Source organism: Schistocerca serialis, chromosome 3 (assembly GCF_023864345.2).
Source record: "Schistocerca serialis cubense isolate TAMUIC-IGC-003099 chromosome 3, iqSchSeri2.2, whole genome shotgun sequence".
NCBI lineage: Eukaryota > Metazoa > Arthropoda > Insecta > Orthoptera > Acrididae > Schistocerca > Schistocerca serialis.
This window is the reverse complement of record NC_064640.1, coordinates 578,424,388-578,451,050: the sequence shown is the minus strand read 5'-3', so window position 1 is coordinate 578,451,050 and position 26,663 is coordinate 578,424,388. Positions and strand designations below refer to the sequence as shown.

Below are 26,663 nucleotides of genomic sequence, written 5' to 3'. Positions count from 1 at the left end.
CACACGAGGAGACCCCCATTGTCCCACCACCAGAGCCCGGGACAGAATGGGAGACAGGCCGTCGAACTCCAGATCGTGGTCCACCTCGGGAGGGGCAAGACCCAGTGGTGGGGACGATGGGGAAGGGACGACCACAGGGGAACCAGCCTCCTGAGAAACCGGGCCTGCGAGGGGGGCGAGCTCTCACCGGAGCATCTCCAACGATGGCGATGCCAATGCTGGAGCTACTGGAGGCCGCCAAGGCTGAGAACCATTGCAGTGTGGCGGAGTCACAGGAGGGAGGGGCGGTAGCGTCCCGTCAGAAAACAACACGAGTGCCAGCAATGGGGAAACTGGTGCCAGAGGGGTCGGAGGGTGGGTGCCCAAATGTGGACGTAGCTGATTTTGGTGACGACGTACCTCCTGGTCTCCCGCCTGCTAGGTATAGAGCCGGCGGCCGTTGCGGTGCAGGACCACCGCCGGTATCCAACGTGGATTGCGACCAAACCCACATGCCCAGACCGACATACCCAGTGGAAAGCTGGGTACTCCGTTTTGCGAAGACTGGCGAGGACCAGGCCGGAGGAGGTGCAGCAGAGTCCTAGGTTGGCGCCCGTGGAGGAGCTCTGCGGGGCTGCGTTGTCCCATCGGTGTGGTCCGGTATGCAGTCAGGAAAAACGTCAATGCCTCCTCTGCAGGAAATTCATGCACATACTTTTTCATCTGCGTCTTAAATGTGCACACCATGCACTCGGCTTCCCCATTTGATTGTGGATGAAAGGGGGGGAGAGCAAACGTGCCAAATATCGAAGCACCTACAAAAATCCTGGAAGGTCTGCGAAATAAACTGAGGTCCATTGTCCGATACCAGGGTGACTGGCAGACCTTCCACAGAAAAGATTTTTGCTAGTGCCTGGATTGCAACTTCTGAAGTGGTTGAGGAGCAGCAAATCACCTATGGGAATCGGGAATAAGCATCAATGACAATGAGCCAAAAGTCATTGAGAAACGGGCCTGCAAAATCGATGTGAACACATTCCCATGCCTGGGTTGCAGGCGGCCATGAAGAGAACGCTGACCTGGGAGACGCCTGTTGGCTCGCACACTGGGAACAGGCGGCCACCAAGTCCTCAATTTCTCTGTCAATACCGGGCCAGTACACATGTCTGCGAGCCAAGGTTTTAGTATGGGAAACATCCCAGTGCCCCTCAAGTAATAACGTGAGGACTTCCCTCCGCAAACTTGCAGGAACAACCACGCGAGGAGCTGTATCATCAGTAGCCAGAAGGAGAACTCCTTGCAAGATGGAGAGGCGGTCTTGTGGAACAAAATAATTATGAAGAGGGTCCCAGGCCCGGCCAGGAGGTTGGGATGACCACCCCTGCTGAACGAGGTGAACTACTTGCCGGAGAACCGGGTCAGCTGCCGTTTCCCTGGTGACTCTAGAACTAGTGATCGGGAAGCCATCAACCACTTGGCAGGACGCCACATCCAAATGAAAACACATAATCTCCTCCCGATCGAACTTAGGATCCGGGGCCACCGGAAGACGGGAAAGAGCGTCGGCATTGACATGCTGTCTGGTAGGGCGAAAATGAATGTCATAATGATACTTAGAGAGGAACAAGGCCCAGCGCTGTAGTCTGTGGGCCGCCCTATCCGGAATCTGAGAGGCGGGGCCAAATAATGATATTAACGGCTTATGGTCAGTGATTAACTGAAACTTCGTGTCATACAAGAAAGGGTGAAACTTGGTAACAGCATAGACAATGGCCAAAGCCTCTTTTTCCACCTGGGAGTAATGGGCCTGCATGGGACTAAGAGTTTGACGCAAACGCCAGTGGCTGCTCAGAGCCATCTGCATTGCGATGGGCCAGGACCGACCCCACCCGATGCTGCGAAGCATCCGTAGCCAGGACCATCGGCTTATTGGGGTCAAAAGTAGCCAAACAAGGCGCTGACATGAGGAGGCCGTTCAATGAGGTGAGGTGAACACTCACTCGCATACAGGTGACCAATCAAAAGGAACACCCTTGCACAGAAGGCAGTACAGGGGGCAGGCTATGGTGGAATCCATGGGAATGAACCAGTGGTAATAGGCAATCTTGCCTACAAAAGCTTGTAACTCCTTCAGCAAAGCGGGCTGTGGAAGGTCAACGATACCTTGGACCAAACTTCCTAGCAGCTGGACGCCGTGCTGAGAGATGGTGTAGCCCACATACTCAATGAACGGTTGGAAGAAGTTCGACTTACGTAGGTTGCACCGCAAGCCCACGGACCTGAATTTGAGAAAGAGGGTGTGAAGGTTGTGAAAGTGTTCCTACGTGCTGCAGCCAGTGACAATTATGTCATCCAGGTAATTAATACAATGAGGGATTGTTGACGTGACGTGCTCAAGATAACGCTGGAATATCGCCGGGGCACTGGATATTCCAAAGGCCAACCGCTGGTATTGGTAAAGGCCAAATGGGGTGTTGACGACCGCCAGCCGTTTGGAGTCCTCATCAAGTGGTATCGGATGATAACCCTCTGAAAGATCAATTTTAAAAAAATATTGGCCTCCCGCCATGGCGGAGAACAATTCATCAGAACGAGGCAAAGGATAGGTGTCCACCACCAATTGGGAATTAATGGTGGCCTTGAAATCGCCACAAAAACTTGATTTTCGTGAGGGTTTCTAGACAATAACGAGGGGTGAAGCCCACTCACTAGAAGAAATGGGAAGAATGACCCCGAGGGCTGTCAGCCGGTCTAGCTCTTCTTTTATCTGAGGGCGGAGAGCCAAGGGGATCTGCCTCGCGTGTAGAAAACGCAGGCGAGACGACGCCTTCAACGTTAAGTGAGCTTCAAAGTCTGAAACATGCCCCAGGTCCTCCTCAAAGATATCCATAAAGTCAGAGATCAAAGATTCCATTGATTGATAGGGAACGTCTTTGGAGACCAACTGTATGGTGCCTGCGATAGAAAAACTGAAAGCATTCAACAAGGAAACTGCCGCGCCCATATCTACTTGCAGTTGTAATCGGTGCGACCGAACTGACACCTTGATAAAGAGTTTGTGTGCCGATGCGTCGGGAGCCTGGCCCGATGAAACTTCCTGAATGTCAACATCTATGTCCTCTGTACCTGCTTCCTTTGATTCTCTTGAGGCTGAGCGGCAAACTTTAGCAATGTGTCCTTTTTTATTACATCTGCAACAAACGGCCCAACGCTGGGGGCACTCTGACTGATCATGATGTATATAGCTTGACGCACAGGACGGTAACAGGGGCCGGCAGCCAGAACTCTGTTTACGCGCCGTGCGGGGGCGGCCGTAATGGCCGGATTGTACAGCTTGAACGTTGTCCACCCCGGACGCGGTGGATGCGGCCGCGCCACCCTGATCCGCCGCAGTGCTGCACCACGCTTCCAACTGTTGACCTGCAGCGTGAGAGACTTCATACGATTGAGCAATGGACAGGACTTCCTCAAGGGAAGGGTCTTCTAAATGCAGGGCCCTTCGCCGGACCACCCTATCAGGGGCCGAACGAACAATGACATCGCGCACCATAACGTGGGCATACGACTCTCGCGACTGCTCCGTGACAAAATGACACTTGCGACTAAGACCGTGCAGGGTAGCGGCCCATGCCAGGTAAGACTGATGGGGCTGTTTCTTGCATTGATAGAACTCGACCCTATCTGCCACAACATGTGTGCGGCGGTGATAATATGGAGACAGCAATGAACACAATGCGTCGAAAGACAAGGACGAGGGTTCCTGCAATGGCGCTAGCTGCTGCAAAACTGGGTACAGCAAGGGAGAGATCCAAGACAAGAAAAGAATACGACATACCTCTGCATCGGCAACATGAAACGCCTGGAAATGCTGCCAAAGGCGATGTTCATATGCGTCCCAATCCTCCGCCGTCTCATCATACGGGGAAAGAGAGGAGGGAATGGTGCTGGAGCAGACTGTGTGGAGAGCAACGCCAGAAGCACTTGTTTCATGGTTGGCATGAGCTCCGTCTGCTGCTCAACCAAAACCCACACTAAATCCTCCATGCTATGGATAAGCTGCGAAACCGGGACGACGACGCAACACGCGAAAGAACGACCCTACTCATCGCCAATTGTGTAGTAACACAGTTCACGTTTTCCGTCGCACTTCATATAGCGTAGACCGGAAACTGTCTGCTAGGCATGCCCGATGTGAACTCACTGGGCACGGCCCGTGCTGCTCGAGTTGTTGTTGTTGTTGTTGTTGTTGTTGTTGTTGTTGTTGATGATGTTCAGCTGGCAGAGGTCGCGGCTGAATTCTCGCGTGCCCTCTGGTGGACGGGACTCTACTTGCGGCAACTACTGTCCATGATGCGTCGTGCCGATGTGCGCTTCGCACGATCTTTATGGTGGCTACTGCACACATATTTTTGTAATGTTTTTCATGTAATTGAGCAATCTGTCATACAATTTTATTCTCTGGTAGAAAATGCTATTGTGAGTTTTTTGTTTGATTTCTTTTGGTTGATGCAAGTACAAATTGGTTCTTCTTCCATGATTATTTATGGAACTATTAGTGAAATACTTACTAATATTTTTCCTGATATGTACAACAAATTGGTGGATGGACTCATATGATGCAATGAGCATACTGAGTATTTAAATTGTCCTTTACAATGAGCCTGGTTACTACTTCCAGTTGCATTCTTATGGTTATTTTCTGAATTTTGAAAATTGTGTCCGTGTTTTGTGTCTTTGATTCCCAGAAAAGAATGCCAAAGTTAAAAATAGAGTGTATGTAGGAAAGGTATGCCACCACGAGACATGTTACAACCCTAAGAGTAGGTGGGAACACTATCCACAATAACAACAATATACAACTGCTACAGTTGAAATGTTGCAATTTATTATTGCTCACTAAAACATCAATCACAAGAAAGTAAGACAAAAAGTTGAAAGAAAAACGTAACAGTACAAAAGATATTAGACACAATATCCTTTCAGCAATTTTATTTAATGTTTGATTAATGGTATTGCCACAAAGGCCCCCTGCCCCATTGGCCCAACATTAGAGCAGAGCTCTGTAGCATTTGAATAGCTTCCAGTGGTGGCAAAGGCTGTGTTGTTGGAGGCATAGGCTCCATGCCCCAGGCATTGTTTGTTATAAAGCCGTGAGCAGCAGTCATGATGCTGAGTTGCAGTAATGTTCAACACTATAGTACCATCTGTGGTTGAAGGTTGTAATGGTATGAGGGTTGGAAGTTAAATAGTGGAAACCATTTTTGCACAACCGATACAAAAGAGTTACATGTTTGCACCTGTTACTGTCCTTCAAAGTAGTCATCAGCATTGTGTAGAACCCATTGTCAGTGATGTGGAAGGCATAGTATACTGTTAGTAGAGCCTGCTTGCTTTGTTGATGGTGCAAATGGAACCGTCTACTGCCTGTCGAATCTTCTTTCACCATACTGGGGCTCTGACGCACTTTTGACTTTCGCAGCAAAAGAAGCGGCGACACTTTCTGTGTACCCCCCCCCCCCTCCCCCCCCCCCTCTCCGCCCTGTCATTTAGCACGACATTTCACGGGCGCATACAGCGAGCGCAAGCTGTGGCTGCTCTGTTTGGTCGATGGGACTGGGAAGTATGGTACCATACTCCGCGGACGTAAGTCTTTGTGACTTGGATTTGATTCCAAACATGAAGGAACCACTTTGTGGCATTCACTTCAGAACTGTTCCAGAGATTCAGCAGGCAGTAGATGGCTCCATTTGCACCATCAACAGAATAGGCTCTGCTAACGGTATACTATGCCTTCCACATTGCTGGCAATGGATTCTACACAACGATGGTGATTACTTTGATGGACAGTAACAGGTAAAAACATGTAGCTCTTTTGTATCAGTTGTGAATAAATAGTTACCACTATTTAAGTTCCAACCCTCATACTAGCTTGTGAGTAGGATGCAGATGTAAGTTGGGAAGATGGTCTTGTAATCTCCATAATTCAGATTGGGCAGCTTCCAATTTCTTCAAATTCACTCGAAGTTTGGAATGTAGCTCTTTATTCTCGGTAGAAATGTTTGTTTTGTCTTTCATTAGGGGTGATAACTTAACTTGTCTCAACTGTGAGAAGCGCACACTAAAAAATAAAAATTCTCCAGTATGGCGGCTATCCTAAATACTGGTGGCCAAGAGAGAGTCTGTTTTCAGCCTCTGTCAATCGGTGTCTTGTAACCTCTATGCCACATGTTGTCCTGGCGCAAATGTGTGCCAGCACATTCCTCCCCCCTGAAATGCCCACTATTGCCGTGTAGTGGGGCTGTGAATGACAATGGGGAGGGAAGCAGGATGCTGGACATACTTTTCCAGCTGATGGTTGTTGCTGTCTCCTATTTTTAGGCATTTTTCTATTTGGGTGAAGTGCTCGATTAATCTCGTTTTTCGTATAACCATTTTTCGCAAAAGCCACTCATAAATGATTTAGTTCTTCTTGTAAGTAGCCTGGTTCACAAATATTATTGGCCCTATCCATATTGGATAGTATTTCTTCCGTTCATCCATAATATCACGGATCGCATTGGAAAAGTACTAGCCAAGTTTCAGGTAGAGACCATTTTTAGACCTACTAAGAAAATTAGTGAATGCCTAAGATCAACAAAAGATGCTCGTCACCCCCTAGCCACCCCAGGGGTATATAAAATTCCATGTAGTTGCGGCAGGGTTTACATAGGAACTACAAAAAGAAGCATCAATACACGGTTGACGGAGCACAAAAGAAACTGTCGCTTGGGACATATCGACAAATCGGCAGTAGCGGAACATGTTTTTAAGGATGGAGATCACGACATAAAATTTGGTGAAACAAGCGTGCTAGCGAAGATGTCGCACTATTATACACGTATGTATAGAGAGGCAATTGAAATCCACAAACATCAATACAATTTTAATCGTAAAGAAGAAGGATTAAAACTGGATAAGGTATGGTGGTCGACGTTGCATCAATCACGTGACAATCGATTGCCTGCAATCGAGAGAACAGATGATAGCCAGAGATAGCTGCACATCGACGCCACATGACGTGTGGTGGCGCCCCCTACGATCTCTATATAAGCGGCGGCCCCAGCTCCTAGCAGCCAGTCGTCGACTCACCTCGGAAGATGTTCTCCGTAGTTGAGAACGAAACGTCAGGGAGAAGAAGTTCTACAGATCAACCACGGCAACTTAGCCCGGAAGAGTTTACTGATAAAGGTGTGAAGCTTGGCTATCTGTTGCTTGAAAGTATGTACAAAGCATTCTGCTTCTCCATTGGGCTGCGGATGAAATGGAGGACTTGTTGGATGATGAATGGCGTTACAAAACTGTTCAAATTCACGAGAAGTGAATTGTGGTCCATTGTCTGACACAAGTTCTTCTGGCAAACCCTCTATGCATAATATTGAGGACAATACTTGAATGGTGCTACATGATGTGGTACAAGTTGTAGGCACCGCAAATGGGAACTTGCTAAAAGAGTCTACCACTATGAGCCAATGAATATTCCAAAATTGTCCTGCAAGGTCTATGTGCACCCTTTGCCATGACAATTGAGTCTTAGGCCAAGTTGCAAATGTTTGTGGCAGAGTGGATTGGTTTTCTGCACATACGCGACACTGAGATGTCATCTGTTCAATGTGGGCGTCCATGCCCTGCCAAGTATGTGCAAAATATTGGTGCACAGCTGAGTTCTGGATACTGTTCAATGAACAAGGCCAAGACGTGCAAATGTAATGCAACAAAATCTTGAGGTCTGGGTCTGCTTCTGTGGCCTATGCTATTTTCCTGTAGTGCAAGGGAAAAGATTCCAGCAATTCAGAGTCCTGCGCATCAATTTGGCAACAAGATGGAACAGATGCTTCAAAATCAGAGTCTGGGTCAATCAGAAGGTGAGATAGGGCGTCTCGTCTGCATTGCCATGCTTTGCCGTAGGACTGTACACAATTTCATACTGATACTGTGAAAGCAACAAAGACCACCACTATAGTTTTTGAGCAGTGCATGTAGGAACCGGCTTTGATGGGTGAAACAAGGTCTGCAAAGGTTTGTGATCTAACACTAAATAGAACTTGTGACAATGCAAATAGTGATGGAATTTAGTCACACCATACACAATAGCAAGAGCTTCTTTTTCTGTTTGAGAGTAATTGCGCTGTGTTTGAGTAAGCAACTTTGAGGTAAAAGCAATAGGTCTGTCTTGTGCACCAATTCTGCGTGAAAGCACAGCGCCGATTCCATAGGAAGAAGCATCACTTGCAAAACTATTGGCTTGGCAGGGTCAAAATGCACTAAACATCTGTCACTAAGCAAAGCGTTTTTGAGTTTCTGAAACATGTCTTGACAATCTTTAGACCACACAAAAGGCACATTTTTGTGACACAAGTGATGCAATAGAGCTGCGATCAGAGTGGCATTCGGTATGAACCAAATGTAGTATGGCATCTAGCCTAGTACTGACTGCAGTTCAAACACATTGTGAGGAACAGGCAGGTCACACATTGCAAACAAGTGAGATTGGAGGGGGTGCACACCTTGACTGTTTACCACATGACCTATGTACTGTAGTTCAGTTTGAAAAAAGTCACATTTTTCGAGACAACACTTGAGCCCTGCTTCTGACTAGTCGAAAAAAAGCATGCAAATTGGCAATGTGTTCCTCTGGTGTACAACCTGAGATGACAATTTGTCAAGGTAGTTTGAGCAAGGCACTTTTGCAGTCAGCTGTTCCAAGTAATGTTGAAAAATAGTGGGTGTGGAAGCACTTCCAAAGGGCAATCACAAGTATTTGAAGTGTCCTAAGTATGTATTGACAACAAACACTTTCTGTAATTCTTCATCCAATGGAATTTGCAAATAGGCAGCACGCAAATCTGTCTTAGGGAAGTAACATCTTGCACCAAGGCTGTCCATGATTTCTTCAGAGTGAGGTAACGGATAAGTGTCAACTGCTGTCTGTGGGTTGACTAGAATTGAAGGCAACACAAATGCGAATGTGACCAGAAGGCTTAGGCAACAATACTACTGGACTTGCGCATTGACTAACTTGAATGGGAGCAATTACAGCATTATCTTGCAATCCTTTCAATTCATAGGCTACTACGTCTCTTAAAGCAATTGGAATGGGGCAGGGCTGAAAAAAGCTTAGGCTGTGCATTGTCTTTCAATGCAACATGTACTGCAAAATTATTAGCTTCTCCCATTGCTTTGGGAAATAGTTCAGGATATTCTTTAAGCAAGCTAGCGACACTGTCTTTTGGTGGAAGTGTAGAGACTGACAGTACATTGTCGTGAATAGCAAGGCCAGACAAATCAAAGGGATCTAAACAAAAAATGTTCTCACTGTTTCTTGACTTCAACACAGCAAAATTCACTGTCCTGGTGTGAAATTTTCATGGGGCAGGCAAACTACACTGTCAAAGTGCAGGATTTTCCTGTCCATTGTAAGCAGTGAGGTGTTTGCTAGATTTAGAAAGCTGTGGGGAGCTTAACTGTTCATACGTGGCGTGATTAAGCAAAGTGACTGATGCACCTGTGTCTAACTGAAAGTTCACATAATGGCCAGCAATTCATAATGAGACAAAAAGTTTATTAGACCATTGTTGCACAGCACTAGAGCGAGAAGGAGGCACAACTGTAATCTTACGTTTGTTGTAACCTGTTGTAGGTTTGGAAAATGCGATGTTCCCTGCTTATGCATGAGCCTCTTTTTTTCTGGGAGCAGGCAAAATTGTCATTTTTGTGCCATTACAAACAAACTACTTGGACATGGCCTTTTTTTTCCACACATGTAACACTTTGCAGTACATGACTGGCAGTCTTGTCTTTTATGGCAAGCAGAACATCTAGGGCAAGACTTCACTGAGTTTACCAGCTTGTTTACATGTTTATGTGGCTGTGTATGCACTCACTGTTGTGGCTGATTGGGGCAGTCGCAAGCAGGGGCAACTCGACCCAACAAATCGAGGCCTGATCAAACTTATCAGTTGCTATGTCACCCGCATCATATTCTCTAAGATTTTCAACACTTGAGGGAGTGAAGGATCAGAATACTTTAGGATCTGTTTCTGTATTCTAATGTTGGGGACATTGACTGTTTAGCATCTCGATTCATGAGGTCACTTTAAAAGTTGCCACAACTACACTTAAATTTACACTTCCTAGTCATGCCTGTTAATTCTGTAGACCACTGACAGTGTCTGCTCTGGCTTTTTCTGCAAATGAAAGAGCAGATATCTGGCTGCACCTATTTGAACCTGCTGGTCATAGTACTAGGTTAATGCAGTAATTGCTTTGTCTCACTGAGTTTATTGGTAGACACAGTTGGGAATAGTTTTTGTTTTAACCTGAACACTGGGGATCCCACAATCAAAAGAAAGTATTATAGCTTCACAGTACCTTGAATGTGATGAACTGCACAGTGAGCTAGGAACTGTGTCAGGTATTCGTTCCATTCCTCTTCCATGTCGTTAAATTGCTGGAACACAGGGATGTCCGGCTGTGGCACTTTGCTGGATGTGTTGGTCAGTCTGTTGTGTGGCCACCATTTCCTGTGCAGCCGGAAGTTGTTGTACCATCATCAGCAAGGCAGAAATTAGTTGGTTCTGAAAATGGAAAGCTTGTGTTAGATCCATTATGTTGGTTGTCTGTGGCTGAGGCAAGCAAAGCCTCTGAAAAGGGAAATTTGATTAGTTCCTGGAATACATGCAAGAACACATCAACAAATTTGCAATTAGAAATCCCTGCAGTCTTAAACACAAGAGAAGCAAGCAAATTCTTCATTACTGAAATGTTCTCATCGCCACTGTTGTATTCTCGTTTGCTACTTTTATGTCATCTCGTTGTCTCTGTAGAGCTGTACCTTGGGAAGCAAGAAGAGGATGTTGGTTGGTGGCTGGTATCCTCGTTCTGTAACACAAACTGCATGCAGTTAATAACTAGGTTCTTTATTCATAAACAAAGAGTTACTTAAGTTTCCACGTGCCGTGGTACAAGCTGTCTTCTGTATAATCCACATAACCTCAATGCCGTTGAAGCAGAAGTCTGCTATGTTCACTACAAGGTTGCCAAATGCTGCCTCTTGTGTGCTAGAGGCTAAGTCAGCAGCTCTGTTGCGGTGACACACTGGAACTCCATGGCGTACAGACTCGAACTAACTGGTGTAACAGGCTCGAACTAATTGGCCAAACTAACTGGCTAAACTGGCCCTTCAGTCTGCAGCAGTGATCCTAAATACAGTTGATTGAGAGGACGTTGGCAGTGCATTTCCAGCGAGTATGTTTTTTGGCCTCTGTCGATTATCTTCTTGTAACCTCTATGCCACAGGCTGTGCTGGTTCCAGTGTATGCCAGCACAAGCTGTATGAGAGAGATCTTGGAGCAGATGGGCTACTTCTGCTTTGTCTGGATCTTAGAATCCAGGCAACTTTAGTCACTTTCAGTGTGGGTTCAAAAGGTATCTCTCCACCTTGATAACCTGACCTTTCTGGTAGTGGCTATACAACAGGCTTGCCTTCACTAGCGTCACCTCACGGTATATTTTCTGACATCAAGGTGAAGTGCTTTACTACATGGAGGCATATTATCCGCAGTTATCTGTACGAATTGAGGTTTCAAGGACATCTTCCCATCTTTATGTGGCCCTTCCTTCACCACACTATTTTAGACATTGATTTGGTGGTGCACTCCCTTATCACTTTGATCAGGAGAATGGTGTCCCTCAAGGTTGCATTTCAAGTGAGACTATCTTTACCATAACTGTTAACAGTGGCCTGGCCAGTGTTCTTTGTTAGTTGATGACTTTCCTCTCTTTGATTACTCCTTTAACCTTGCAACAACTATTAGCCAGTTGCAACTAAGTCTTCAATGGTTAGATGAGTGATTGTAGAAGGTGGTTTTAAATTCTCAATGAAGAATTCTGTGTGCCTTCTTTTTAACTGATCACATCCTGTTTTAAACTTTCTTGAGTTGAGGATGAAGGACACTGTTCTTAATTTTAAATACCCTGTGAGGTATCTGGGCCTCATATTTGACTATTAACTTACATGGTTGCCACACCTTAGGGATATGAAAAGACGGTAATGCCAAACACTCAATTTTTTAAAATGTCTTACTCATAATTCATGGGGAGCAGTTTTACAGCATCTTTGTATGATCCTCGTTTGATTAGGGGTGTATGTGTGGGCATTACTGTCTTATTTAAGAATGTTGGACCCTGTGCACCATGAAGGGATTCAGGTGGCAACTGGGTCCTTGATAATCATCCACATACTAAGCATTTGCACTTGAGGCTAGTAAACTGCTGCTTCACATCAGGCGACTAATCCTTATAGTGCGAGTGGCCTATGAAACACTGTCCTTACTGTACACACCTGTATACCATACTGTTATTTGGTCACCAATGAAAAGGCTCTTTCCTTCATGGCACTGAGTGATGGTGTTATATGAGATTTGTGCAAAGGATTGCCATTTACAGATGAGTTCAGCTGGTTTTAACGTTTTGCACCAAGATTGGAGCAGATATCAACTGTGGATCCTACAGAAACTGAGAATTATCTTAGAATTTCCTAATTTAAAGAAAGATTTCACTCCATATTTTATATTGCAGTCTCCGTTTTTTAATGTTTCTGCTAGGTAACACAATTTTACAGTTGTGTACTCTGATGGCTCCAAGCAAGGGGAGTCCCTTCACTGTTCAGTAGTATTACCCTACCATGTTTTCAGGTTTTGCTTTCCCTGAGAATTTACTTTATTTTTCACAGAGTTCCATGCCATCCTGAAGGCACTGGAGTGGATGAGACATCTTCAGGGCAAACAATTCCTCATCTGCTCCAGTTCCTTACAATTGTTGCAGCATCTGTACCCAGCACAGAAAGTGGACCAGGTCATACATGACCAACTGTACATCATACAGTGGTAGAGGAAGCAGGTGTCATTTAGCTGGGTACCAGGGCATGTTGAAATTTGGGGAAATACACAAGCAGACAAAGATGCCAAGAGGCTTACAAAGAATATGTCATTGTACAATGATCCATTCCTCTGCATGCTGTCATTTTGCTGGAGGGTCAAGGATCCTTGGAATTGTGAGAGGAGTAGTGGCTGACAGTGATGACAAGAAGCTACAGTTGAGGAAGCCAACGATCTGGTCAGGTTGCTCCTCATGCTGGTCACACTGGCAGGATGAAACAGCCCTGACCCACCTCTGAATTGGGCACTATCGCCTAAAGCAATTAACTTTTTACTCAGTTTGGAGGATTCTCCCAGTCTCTGATGCCTGTGAGATGCAAATTACTATGCACCACATTTTAACTGAGTGCATTTTATATTGTACTTAAGAGGATTTAAGCAAATTTCAATGAGGATTTGCCCTCTATTTTAACTGAGGACGAGATGAGTGTGGTAAAGGTTTATAAGTTTTGTGAAGCCTCTGGACTCCAACTTAAGCTTCTGAGCTGGAGATTTTACTGTTTTGGAGAGTGGATGGCTCATCCCATTTATTCCAGTGGTCAGCCATCTGCTGTATTATTTAAATTCTTTCACCACTTTTTCCTTTCTTAGTCTGTTTTAGAGCTGAAACATTACAGAATTTGTGTGTGTGTACATGCATGCATGTAAGTGCATTCACACACACCTGCATGTGTGCATGTACATGCACGTGCACATGTGTGAGTGCAAAAATTTTTTCTTAATTTTTGTTACTTTTAATAGTATTTAAAGTTTTGTAATTCTGTGAATTCTATTTTATCACCACTCATCTCCACATTTTTGTGTGGATGCTAAAGATATTGCTATCATTGACCCACACCACCATATCATTATCAAAAACAATACATTATTACATACAAAGTGTTTTGGCACCCCTTGAGAGTATGGATTCAAGTATGACCAAAGCTGACAAAGTTTCACACCTACTGAAGAGTGTGGCAGATAACATCTGTCAGTGATCTTTTGATGGATTTCACAATAACACATGACTTCATCAACGAGCCTGAGCTCAATGAGACAATGCACCAAAAAATAATACATCAAAAGTCATCTCTACAAGGCTGACCAACTTGGATGGCTGGAGTAAGAAAAAGAAATCCTGGACTTATGCAACAACCATCAGATGAGATCCAAGGTTCTTAATGACACAGATACACCTTCTTCCACCTTCTTCCCTTTCTAATTTGACTGGCATGAAGAAAAATGGGCCTCTGGAAAATAGATGCTAACATACCAATATGTATCCAATGTGGTCCCTTTTGACATTTCATATGTTACTATAAAGAAAGGAGGGTGTTCAATAACTAATATTTTGCAAGTTGTCAAACAACAGGGCAGTTTCATGCTCACTGGACAATTGCAGATAATGACAGCCAACTTCCAGGACAGAAGCCGTTGCTTTACCCTGGTCAAAGTTGTTCACCGACATGCCATAATCTGCCACACAAAGGTTCCACTTGCTCAAGCACCAACCAAACTCGGGAAAACTAAAAGAGGGGACCATATATGTGGATGAGGCTGTCATAGATGAAAATACTCCACGAATGGCAGTTGCCAAGAAGTGAAAAATCACCGTGTTGTTGCTATTGGCAAACGACTTCTGTAGATTCTAGACAATTCTCAGTTACTATTTTCACTGATATCAAATGCTTATCATCACCAGCTTAAGAAGATTATGTTAAAGGATTCAGTGACCATTGTGCTGAAGGTTGCAAATGGAAAGGGATGTGCTGTGAGAGTAAGTATTAGTAATGGAACACAGCCCCTCGAATTTTTGATTTTACCAAATTGCAGCCATAATTTTATCTTTTGCTAGGACATCTTCCAGACTTCATAACAAGTTGTAGGCTATGTCAGATTGCAGCTTCAACCTGATGAAGTTACTTCAACAAGTTCCTACAACAATTATTCCTCTCGGTGATTGTCAACACTGTACACACATTTAACTCACCATTATTAAGGCAAGTTCTAGCCAACAGAGTGGTTGCTCAGTCAAACTGTGAAACTCTAGTCAATAGCAAAAAGGTACTTAAAATTGCAAGAGAAAGCTATTTGACAGTGATGAATATAAACATCACTTATGGATAAAGGTTGCCTTAGGTACCCAACTTTGATAAACAGCAGCAACTCATTTATAAGGCTGTGTGTGTAGGGGCAACAGAACCTTTCCAGGAAGGTCAGGTCAGAGTAACTCATGGACATTCAGCTATTTTTGAGTGGCTATGGAACTTAGTCTGAACAACTGCACCACTTAGTAACAGCTTTTTTCTGATGGTGCAGATATTAGTAGGTGATTCAACTTGCCATTTTCATAGCCTGGACAAACTCTGGAAATTGTGGCATAAGATCGACAGTTCAATAATGGATCATTTAAATCTGATTGAGCATTTGAAATCTAATTATCCTTCAGCTTGTGAAAGCAAAAGTACATCACTTGTGAGTGTTTCCTCCTCCTCCTCCTCCTCCTATCCTCCATCATTGTTAAGATCCTTAAGATCCACAAATTTCTCATTAAAATTGAAATATCTGCTGGTCATTTCAGCATCTTGTAATATCAAACTGTGTGCTGCCCCTTGCCCACTTTCTACACCACTCATATTCCATTACAAGGAAAGAAAGGCATACATCCAAAGCTGAAAGATTTAAAAATAAGTGCTAAAGGCTAGTACACTCACCAGTAGTGATGAACACACAAGATGATGATAGGAACACGCAGCTGATGACTTTGTAAGCCTAAAAGTGGTAAAATGGACAAATCTGACACTGTAGGTTCTTCACTGTTCAAGTTTTCATTAATAAATATTTTATCATAATTTATGTACTTGTTAAAAGTGGAATATTGAGGACATGGATTCAGAGTTTTAAAAAATGGAATTAAATTTTTGTGTATAAAATAATTTTAATTTATTGTTCAGTCTCGGTTGCATATTTTTAATTAGATTACATGTTTCAGTCCCTCTGGATCATCTTCAGATCTAAAACAAAGTAAAACTAAATATATACCATCTAATATTATACAATAAGTGGAAAAGAAAAGAATCATACATAAATGTAGACTTTACCTAGGTTTTTGCATTGGTAACCCATCTTCTCTACCCACAAGCACATATCAGAGTGCAGTGTTTTGGAACTGCGGTCAGTGTTTTAAGTAGGTGTATGTTGGAGGTCGGGGAGAAGGAGGGAGTTAATTTTTACATAAGTATACATTCTATAATTTTAGCGTGACCCCTCTTGTTAAGCTCATTACATACCCACCACCCGCTTCCTGCTTCCTTTCCCATCTCTCAATCAGCCTCACTCCATTTTCCCTTCCCTTCTCCCTCTCCATACCTCCAATATATACCTATTTAAAACATTAACTGCAGTTCTGAAACACAGTACTCTGATATGTGTTTCTCAGTTGACAAGACAGGTTGCTGACACAACTACTTCTGCAAATTCTACATTTATGTACAATTCTTTTCTTTTTTACTTATTGTTAAATATTAGATGTTACATTTTTAGTTTTACTTTCTTTTAGGTATGTAGAGGATCCAGAGGGATTGAAACATGGAATATAATTAAAAATGTGCAACTGAGATGGAACTATAAATGAGAATTATCTTACATATCAGTACAGTTGCTGAATCTAAAGACAATTATGTTGGTTATAGTGTAAAATGTCATAAATAATACAAATAGTAAAACTCCAAGTACTGTCCATATAAAACTGTCTATTTATAATTAAAGATTGAATTACAATTTCTCTAAACATTTTTGGCATATTTGCAAAATAAGTTTAAATAAATTCTTCTGATATTCCTGATAATCTGTATTTCCCAGTAGTGTAACCACAGAACTGGAAGAATTTATTTATTAATTTTAAATAAACAAATTTTGTTTCATGGTGAAATTTTTCTGTCTGGTCTTCAATTGGCATACATACAGTACATGTTATGAATGTGAAAAAGCTAATAGCATGCTTGGTTAAATTTTGAACATGAAGTTAGATAGAAATTGTCATGTCATGCTTGTATTGCAACATTTTAAGCCTGAAACAATTTACCAGTATATAAGAGGGTAACTAAAATCACACATATTCAAGATAATATATATCAAACATATTCAAGATAATATTTAGCAAGAGTGATGTGTACATATGCAATTAAATGATTGCATTGTGACCTATTGGTGCTTGCTTTAGATGACACATTGTTAATTCTGTCTTACTGGTTTTGTTTTTTCTATGTAGGCACTTGAAATACCAATTGTGTATGATGCTGCAGAAGAAGAAGATTGCTCTCCAGAGTATGAATACCCTCCAAGACCAAGTCTGACTTCAAAACACGAATCCACAGACAGTGACAATAAGAAGGTAATGGCAGATCAATTTTAAATTTTTATGTTCTTGTCCCCCAGTGTCCCAAGTGTTAATAAAAATTCTATGTTACTAGCTTCTGTCCTCTCTCCTCCTCTACCCCATTCCTCCTGTCTCACCTTCTAGTCATTATCCCTCCCTCTCTCCCTCCCCTCCCAGCCCTCTCTCCCTCCCCTCCCCTCCCTCTCTCCCTCCCCTCCCTCTCTCCCTCCCCTCCCTCTCTCTCCCTCCCCTCCCTCTCTCCATCCCCTCCCCTCCCCTCCATCTCTCCATCCCCTCCCCTCCCTCTCTCCCTCCCCCTCTCTCCCCCTCCCCCTCTCTCCCCCTCCCCCTCTCTCCCCCTCCCCCTCTCTCCCCCTCCCCCTCTCTCCCCTCCCCCCTCTCCCCCTCCCCCTCTCTCCCCTCCCCCTCTCTCCATCCCCCTCTCTTCCCCTCCCCCTCTCTTCCCCTCCCCTCTCTCCCCCTCCCCTCTCTCCCCCTCCCCTCTCTCCCCCTCCCCTCTCTCCCCCTCCCCTCTCTCCCCCTCCCCCTCTCTCCCCCTCCCCCTCTCCCCCCTCCCCCTCTCTCCCCCTCCCCCTCTCTCCCCCTCCCCCTCTCTCCCCCTCCCCCTCTCTCCCCCTTCCCCCTCCCCCCTCTCTCCCCTGCCCCCCCTCCCCCTCTCTTCCCCTCCCCCCTCTCCCCCCCTCCCCCCTCTATCACCCTCCCCCCTCTATCACCCTCCCCCCTCTATCACCCTCTCCCCTCTATCACCCTCTCCCCTCTATCACCCTTCCCCTCTATCACCCTTCCCCTCTATCACCCTCCCCCTCTATCACCCTCCCCCTCTATCACCCTCCCCCTCTATCACCCTCCCCCTCTATCACCCTCCCCCTCTATCACCCTCCCCCTCTATCACCCTCCCCCTCTATCACCCTCCCCCTCTATCACCCTCCCCCTCTATCACCCTCCCCCTCTATCACCCTCCCCCTCTATCACCCTCCCCCTCTATCACCCTCCCCCTCTATCACCCTCCCCCTCCCCTCTCCCTCCTCCCCCCCTCTCCCTCTCTCTCCCTCCCCCCTCTCTCCACCTCCCCCCTCTCTCCCTCTCCCCCCTCTCTCTCACTCTCCCCCCCCTCTCTCTCCCTCTCTCTCCCTCTCTCTCTCCCTCTCTCTCTCCCTCTCTCTCCCTCTCTCTCCCTCTCTCTCTCCCTCTCTCTCCCTCTCTCTCCCTCTCCCTCTCCCCCCATCTCTCCCTCTCCCCCTCTCTCTCTCCCTCTCCCCCCATATCTCCCTCTCCCCCCTCTCTCTCCCCCTCTCTCTCCCCCTCTCCCCCTCTCCCCCTCTCCCCCTCTCCCCCCCTCTCTCTCCCCCTCTCCCCCCTCTCCCCCCTCTCTCTCCATCTCCCCCTCTCTCCATCTCCCCCTCTCTCTCCATCTCCCCCCCTCTCCATCTCCCCCCTCTCTCTCCCTCTCCTTCCCTGTGTGTGTGTGTGTGTGTGTGTGTGTGTGTGTGTGTGTGTGTTTGTAACATGTACTCCAAAGTGCACCTGATAGATGGGCAGATAAGATGGATGATGTTATTGGTGTCACATGGCACACAGCTTCTTTTGTATCTAACATCATTTTTTGTGGCTAGTGTAAGGCATGGCTAGTGTATTAATATTTATTCCTTTGGTCGTTTATTTACTTACATTTCTTATTTATTTATAATTTTTTGCACAGAGCCATCAAAATGATAACGTTCACAAATGTTGGAAAGAATGGTTCTACAATAATTAACTTGCCATATACATTACATAAAACAGTTTTTGTATCTTTTTTCTGTTTTATCCATTTATAAATTTAAACTTGGTTAATGTCACAAGCAGTGTCTTAACGTTCATTGAATTAATACAAACATTTTTCTGTCGGAAAAGATTTTAAATTTGTATTCAAGAAGAAAGGAGCTTACAGGTACTCAATGCCATAGTTATCAGCAAATCTGGATTCAAATCATTCTGCTCACATGCTGTTATAGAGTCTGATAGCTTTTTAAACCAAATCAAACCATTGATGTATGCCATTTGCTTGGTCATTTTTTAGTTTTGTTCTTTGCCAGAAGTAATTAGATTTTACCAACTTTGACTCCATATGGAACCATTGTGCACAGTGACTGTATGTTGTTATAAGGAAGGATAGGAATACAGCTGTCAGTTGTAATCCCATTAGTTTTTTATTACACTTGCATATACAGAGTTCAGCTATAAATAGCCGTATTCAGTACATTTGGGTAAGCTATAATACAACAAACTCCCCACTGCTGGGAATTTGTTTGATCATAACTCACTCAGATGCACTGAACATGGCTATTTACAGCTGAAATCTGGATATGCAAGCATAAAAAAAAACTTATGGAATTGCAACTGATAGCTCTATTTGTATCCTTCCTAGTTACATTTTGTCCTGGTGTTGTGATTGTGTGCATCAGTGCTCTGGATAACTTTATTTTGTTGAACCATAAAATTGTATTTAATTTAAATGTGTGTAGAGTTGTTAAGTATTAGTGCTGAACAATCGCTGGACAACATGATTCTCTGTGACCCACCCTGTGAATAAGTCTTATTGCCCTTTACTGTAAAAAGCAATATTCAACATTTGTATACATAGAAATAATACTGTCTATTGATTGTTACACAGGCTTTAAAAAGGCTGTGAAAGTAATAAACACTCAGTTGATGATTGCTGGTGCATGCTGGGGTTGAGCATGTCAATTATTATGTGTCCTGTGTCACTAAAATATGGTGTCTGGCCATTTGTTATCTCCTAGTTGCGTCTATGCAGAAGAGTGAGCAGCTGCATACACAATGCCTGAAAGTATCTTAACAGGATCAATAAATTTTATCCTAGGCTATTCTCTTGTTATAAAACAGTCATTTTCTTGGGTGTTACTTCCTTGAGTTTTTACAGGGAACTTATAATCCTTGCAGTATAAGAGAATTAAGAAAGGAAATTGGCTAGCTTAATTTACAATTGCTTGTTTACTATCTAGTAAAACATGGCACCAGCCACACTGCATCTGCACTGTGAATGCTGTTCTTGGACATGAGTTAGTTAGTTACTGTTAGTAAGCAGCTGAAAATCACCCCAGCTGCTGTCAAGTGATGGGATACTGCTGCATATGGGTCTGTGCAGGCTACCAAGAGATGCATACCAGAAATACCAAAGATAATTTAAGTACTATCCTCTCCCATGGACAATTTCTCCTCTCCAGGAAATACAGGACCTGTCACCACTTTTTGACCTGACTGTGAGTGGCATGTCAGTGACCTACAGGCTCTGTACAGGGGAGGCAGGGACCAAGGAGAACTAAAGGTACTTTATTCATTCTCCTGACCAATAGGTATGAGGTGCTGTCTCCTACTGAAACTGACATTGAGCCAGTGTGACACACTTCACCTGTTGGAATGCCTGCAGTGTCCCGTATAAAGTGGAAACAAGTGTAGAACAGTAGTTAATCATAAGCTTTTTGAACAAACTGCAAACAGTGGTACCACTTAGGGAAATGGGAGCAAGGAATGGGAAATATCACCTTCTGCACTATGTGTACATGTCTGGAGTCCTTATTCAACAATTTAAACAAACAATGAATCATTTCAGCAACTGGTAAGGAAGGCAGAGAATACCAGCTATGTTATTCATGGAATTTCAACGAACCTCAAAATCTGCAGCACTGTCCCCAGAACTGATAGATCCAGATGATAAGCATTTTAAACTAATGGAGCATTTGTGTATTAGCACAGGTCAGTGAGCGACACAAATGTGAAGAGTTTTTAAAAAATTCACAAGTGACAATTATCTACAAAGTAACTAGGCCTATAGATGTTGGAACTCGGTATAAACTTTACCAGTCTGACACACAGCATTTCAGTTACTGGGCTTGGGCTGACAATAAAACAACATGAAATGCTTGTGATCCTTCAGTTTCTCCTTGCATATTTGTTGATAAAACAGTCCACATGTTTACTATCGATCCACAATGTCCAACAGGCACAATATTTCACTCATCAGATATGTCACCATCATCAGGTGCATTGATGAACTGAGTTCCTGAATGTGCGCGACTGACTTATATTCTCTTCCACTGCAAATTGTAGCCTAGAGTGTGTGTGTGTGTGTGTGTGTGTGTGTGTGTGTGTGTGTGTGTGTGTGTCAGTCAGTCAGTAGTCATGGAGACGTCTAGTTAGATCCAGTACTGGTTCTCAGCAACGTGTGGGAACCAGCACTGGGTTTAATTAGGAAAGCCAGCAAACCCAATGATCTGGCACCCTGGGTGGACAGAGCAACTACCTCAATACTGCAACAGACTCAAGTGTCTCCACAGCTGCCGACGCTCACCCTCAGGTGCAGACCACAGAGGAAACAGCTTGCGGTGGTTAGCGATGTAAGTCAGCTGCGTGCCCTTAGGAGCTCAGTTAGTCAATGCACATGATGATGGTATAATGTCTGATCACTAAAATATTGTGCCTATTGGATGCTGTGGACAGGCAGTACACCCATGGAATGTTGAACCAACTGAATTGTTGCCCACCACTGACTAATAACTTAGTAACTGTATTGTTTGAATACAAACTGCAAACTGACTAAGGTTTTATCTGCAATGCTTTTTTGTGGACACGTTTATTACAGAAATTACAAATTAGTAAAATGCTAAACTATTCCCTTTTAGATACTAACATCAGAGACAGGAAAGTTGGAAAGTAAAAGGATATGATAGGCAGTGAAGTAAGTTTAACTAAACACTGTATAATTAGAAAATGACTAAATAATAGTTACTGCTTAATGAGAATGAAGAGTTAATGTTCACAGGCATTCCCAGAGTTTGCTAAGAAGTTTTGATACAGTGAAATTTTCTAATTTGAATAATTAAAAAGCTGAAAGGTAATTACACTAAGAGTATATATGTTGGAAATAAAAAAGTTGACGCTACAAAACTATGGCAGTGGATTTTAGTAAGAAATTCTTTTTAAAATCGGATCTTTGTGGAAGATGAACATATTAAATATGAATAACTTATGAACATTCAGTTTTTTGTAAAGTCAAAAATTTGTTGGAAAGTGGAGAATGAGGGCTTTGGCATAAACTATTTCAATCTAGAAACAAATAGTTTTTAACACCATTGAATTTTGACAACCATATGGTTTGCAAGTATAGTGAATAATGAATATTGTTTTAAATAAAATATTTCCATAAGGACTAAATATACTATTGTCAGTGGTCAGTAAATTATACAGTGAATAATGAAATTTAATGAAATGATGCTTGAATGTGAAATTAAACAAAAAAATTAACTATTAAATATATATGAATAATGAAAATAGATCAGAAATGGTAAAAAATATCAGCATTGGCAGTGGCATAAGAACAAGTAGTTTAAGCCCACATGGCTATGTTATAGCATGAGTGAAATTCCTTCGATCTTGTAGTCTTCCATTATCCTCTAACTCACATGTACCTGCACTTCTGCCCCATCACCCAAACTTCACTCACATTGCACCCACACCCTCTTCTCCATAGTCTCCTTTTTCCTCTGTGCTATCTCCCCCTTCCAACCCGATCATCAGGTAATTGTCCTCAGTGCACAACCCCCCCCCCCCCCCCCCCTTCCTCCTCTGCAGCCAGACCAAAGCAAGCTCACATGTTCTGTGTGTGTGTGTGTGTGTGTGTGTGTGTGTGTGTGTGTGTGTGTGTGTGAGAGAGAGAGAGAGAGAGAGAGAGAGAGAGAGAGAGAGAGAGAGAGAGAGACCACAGTTTAGCAGTGCTCATTCACCCAAGTGGACAGCTGCTAGATGGTCATGTCCACATAAGCTGTGCAAAAATTACAATGAAACTAGTATGTGACACAACTGCTTCGACATGCAGCACTGCCTGCGATATTATAGGATAGGCATGTGATGGGACTGGAGCAGGATGTATTGGACAGGTCTTGCACCAGAGTGTGACCCATGTTGCAAGGGTTTGGGAGTAAGCGTGGTGTAAGTATGGGCTGGGATATTGAATGGACTGGGTGGAAAGGATGTTTCTCGATTCTGATGACAATGATAAATAGTTCAACCCATGGCAAAGGATATTGTTCAGTTACTCTAGTCCAGGATAATATTAGATGATGAGGTGAGTGCTCCTTTGCAACGGATTTCTGGGTGTGGTCATAAGGTTAGTGATCTGTGTGTATATGACACAGAAAACCTGTCTGCAGAATATGCATGAGAGATAATGCGTGTCTGTCAAGGAATCAGTGAGACCTTCAGTATACTGAGCAGTGAACTTCATCTACATCTACATCTATACTCTGCAAGCCATCCAACGGTGTGTGGCAGAGGGCACTTTACGTGCCACTGTCATTACCTCCCTTTTCTGTTCCAGTCGTGTATGGTTCGCGGGAAGAACGACTGCTGGAAAGCCTCTGTGCATGCTCGGATCTCTCTAATTTTACATTCGTGATCCCCTCGGGAGGTATAAGTAGGGGGAAGCAATATATTCGATACCTCATCCAGAAACGCACCCTCTCGAAACCTGGACAGCAAGCTACGCTGCGATGCAGAGTGTCTCTCTTGCAGAGTCTGCCACTTGATTTTGCTAAACATGTCCGTAACACTATCACACTAACCAAATAACTCTGTGATGAAACACGCTGCTCTTCTTTGGATCTCTTCTATCTCCTCCGTCAACTTTATCTGGTACGGATCCCACCCTGATGAGCAGTACTGAAGTATAGGTCGGACAAGTGTTTTGTAAGCCACCTCCTTTGTTGATGGACTACATTTTCTAAGGACTCTCCCAATGAATCTTGACCTGGTACCCACCTTACCAACAATTAATTTTATATGATCATTCCACTTCAAATTGTTCCGCACGCATACTCCCAGATATTTTACAGAAGTAACTGCTACCAGTGTTTGTTTCGCTATCATTGCAGATGTGCTGCCCACAGGTGGCCCAACTATATAGGAGGGACCCTTTGGTATGGAACAAAAGACAGCTATCAAACTACCCACCTACATATCCACCTTCTGGATGCTTCCCAAAATCCAAAAATCTGTATTAGATGCCTCACTGTTCCTGATTACTGTTCTCTCACAGAACAATCTCGGCTGTTGTTAAAGAACTCTCCCAAGCAGTTGCCTTGCCTGCAGCGTAGCATCCCATCAAAGGTAGAAACCATTTCCACCATGGACTCCCAACCATCCCTATCCCACAACCACGTGGACTGTAAGAATCACTGTTAATGCCACCTCTATATACCCAAAGAGTCGTCATTCCTAAGGTCTTGCTGCTTTCAAATGTATGTCTCTCACTGCCCTACTGACTCATGACCCATTGCGTCATTGCATACAAAACTACCTATTTTCAAGTGGAAAGGGGGGGGGGGGAGCTATACAAACAAATTTGTGGCACACTAATGGCCACAGTGTTGTATCCTCCAGTGCCAGCTGGTTTACAGACTATCTAGAGGAAACCATCCTAGGCACCCAAAATCCCAAACCCCTTGTGCTGTACATGATCATTGATACCTTCTACATCTACATCTACATCCATACTCCGCAAGTGTGGCGGAGGGTACCCTGAGTACCTCTATCGGTTCTCTCTTCTATTCCAGTCTCGTATTGTTTGTGGAAAGAAGGATTGTCGGTATGCTTCTGTGTGGGCTCTAATCTCTCTGATTTTATCCTCATGGTCTCTTCGCGAGATATATGTAGGAGGGAGCAATATACTGCTTGACTCTTCGGTGAAGGTATGTTCTCGAAACTTTAACAAAAGCCCGTACCGAGCTACTGAGCGTCTCTCCTGCAGTGTCTTCCACTGGAGTTTATCTATTATCTCCGTAATGCTTTCGTGATTACTAAATGATCCTGTAACAAAGCATGCTGCTCTCCGTTGGATCTTCTCTATCTCTTCTATCGACCCTATCTGGTACGGATCCCACACTGCTGAGCAGTATTCAAGCAGTGGGCAAACAAGCATACTGTAACCTACTTCCTTTGTTTTCGGATTGCTTTTCCTTAGGATTCTTCCAATGAATCTCAGTCTGGCATCTGCTTTACCGACGATCAACTTTATATGATCATTCCATTTTTGTCCACTGATCCTCAACACTATCTGTACTTGAGACAAAACTTTTGTGTTGAGCCATCAGGTACTCTGTAATCTGCTTTTTGTCACTTTTGCTAAACAGAAAAATCTTCCTATCTTTTTTAATATTTCTATTTACGGCTGAAATCATCGATGCCGTAACCGCTTTATGATCGCTGATCGCTGATTCCCTGTTCTGCGTTAACTGTTTTCATGATCTTTACCAAAGACAAAGAGAACATATCGCTCCTCCGCTGTCTAAACACATTCACTCCCAATCACCGCACCTGGTCTTTCTCAGCCCAATTCCCCACTTTCCTGGATGTTGACGTTCATCTCTCTGATGGCTCTATCAAATCCTCTGTCTTTATGAAGCCCACTAACCAACCTGCATTTTGACAGCTGTCATCCCTTCCGTACAAAAATGTCACTCACATATAGTCAGGCCAACCGTGAAAATCATATCTGTAGTGACGAACAATCCAGTGCCCAGTACACTGAAGCTCTTAGTTATTTGTACAGACAGGCATTATCCACCAAACCTATGAATTTCTTGTGCCATATCTCTACATACACATGATCATCTGTTCATGTCCAGGGAACAGCTGCAAAGGAAAAAGCACCTCATCTCCTACATCCTGGACCAGAACATCTGAACCATATCCTTCCTCGTAGCTTCAGATATTTATTACTGTGCGTGGAATTTAGAAACATCCTAACTTCTGTGACCTGGCAAAACTATTTTCATCTGGCCTCAACTGTGGCTTCTTTGACTGCTGTGGAAGAAGGCTCATCGTACTAGAATACATGAAATATTAGTTCACATTATTACATGAATGAATAAAAGATGTACTTAACTTTGCCACGAGAGTACTGGATGTCTTATGACTGTCATGGACCATCAAAACATTAGTTGATACACAAAGTTACAAGCTGTTCTCTTCAGTTACAGTATTCAACATTAACAACACTACAAGTTCATTTGAAACTTAACTACTTATTGATTCTAGACAATGGTGTTGATTGTTGTCTCTGAGGCTCAAACTAGGGTAGAGCTCTTACTAGCTCGGCAGTACATTGACATCATTGTGAGGGCGTTTCTGTGCTGAGAGGGAGGCATGGTCTTCAGGAGCGCCTCTCATATGTCGTTGCAGATTGCAATTAGCCCTCGCTAATGTCTGTGGTATCGATTTGTGTTGCCGACTTTGGCATGGCTCCGTGATCTCTGGAAAATACCACATTCCTCTCC

At 43.8% G+C, this 26,663-nt stretch overlaps 1 protein-coding gene across 4 annotated transcripts in view; it reads left to right on the top strand.

The window, feature by feature from the left end:
- Positions 1–26,663, top strand: part of LOC126470469 (syntaxin-binding protein 5) — a 1,027,167-nt gene that overhangs the window by 752,028 nt on the left and 248,476 nt on the right. For all 4 annotated transcript variants that reach the window (XR_007586213.1, XM_050098331.1, XM_050098330.1 and 1 more), the window contains exon 11: positions 17,203–17,325. Coding sequence is in view for 3 of the 4 variants with exons in the window: in XM_050098331.1 (XP_049954288.1) it covers positions 17,203–17,325 (123 nt within the window). In the remaining variant the exon portion in view is untranslated. The remainder of the gene's footprint in view (positions 1–17,202; positions 17,326–26,663) is intronic.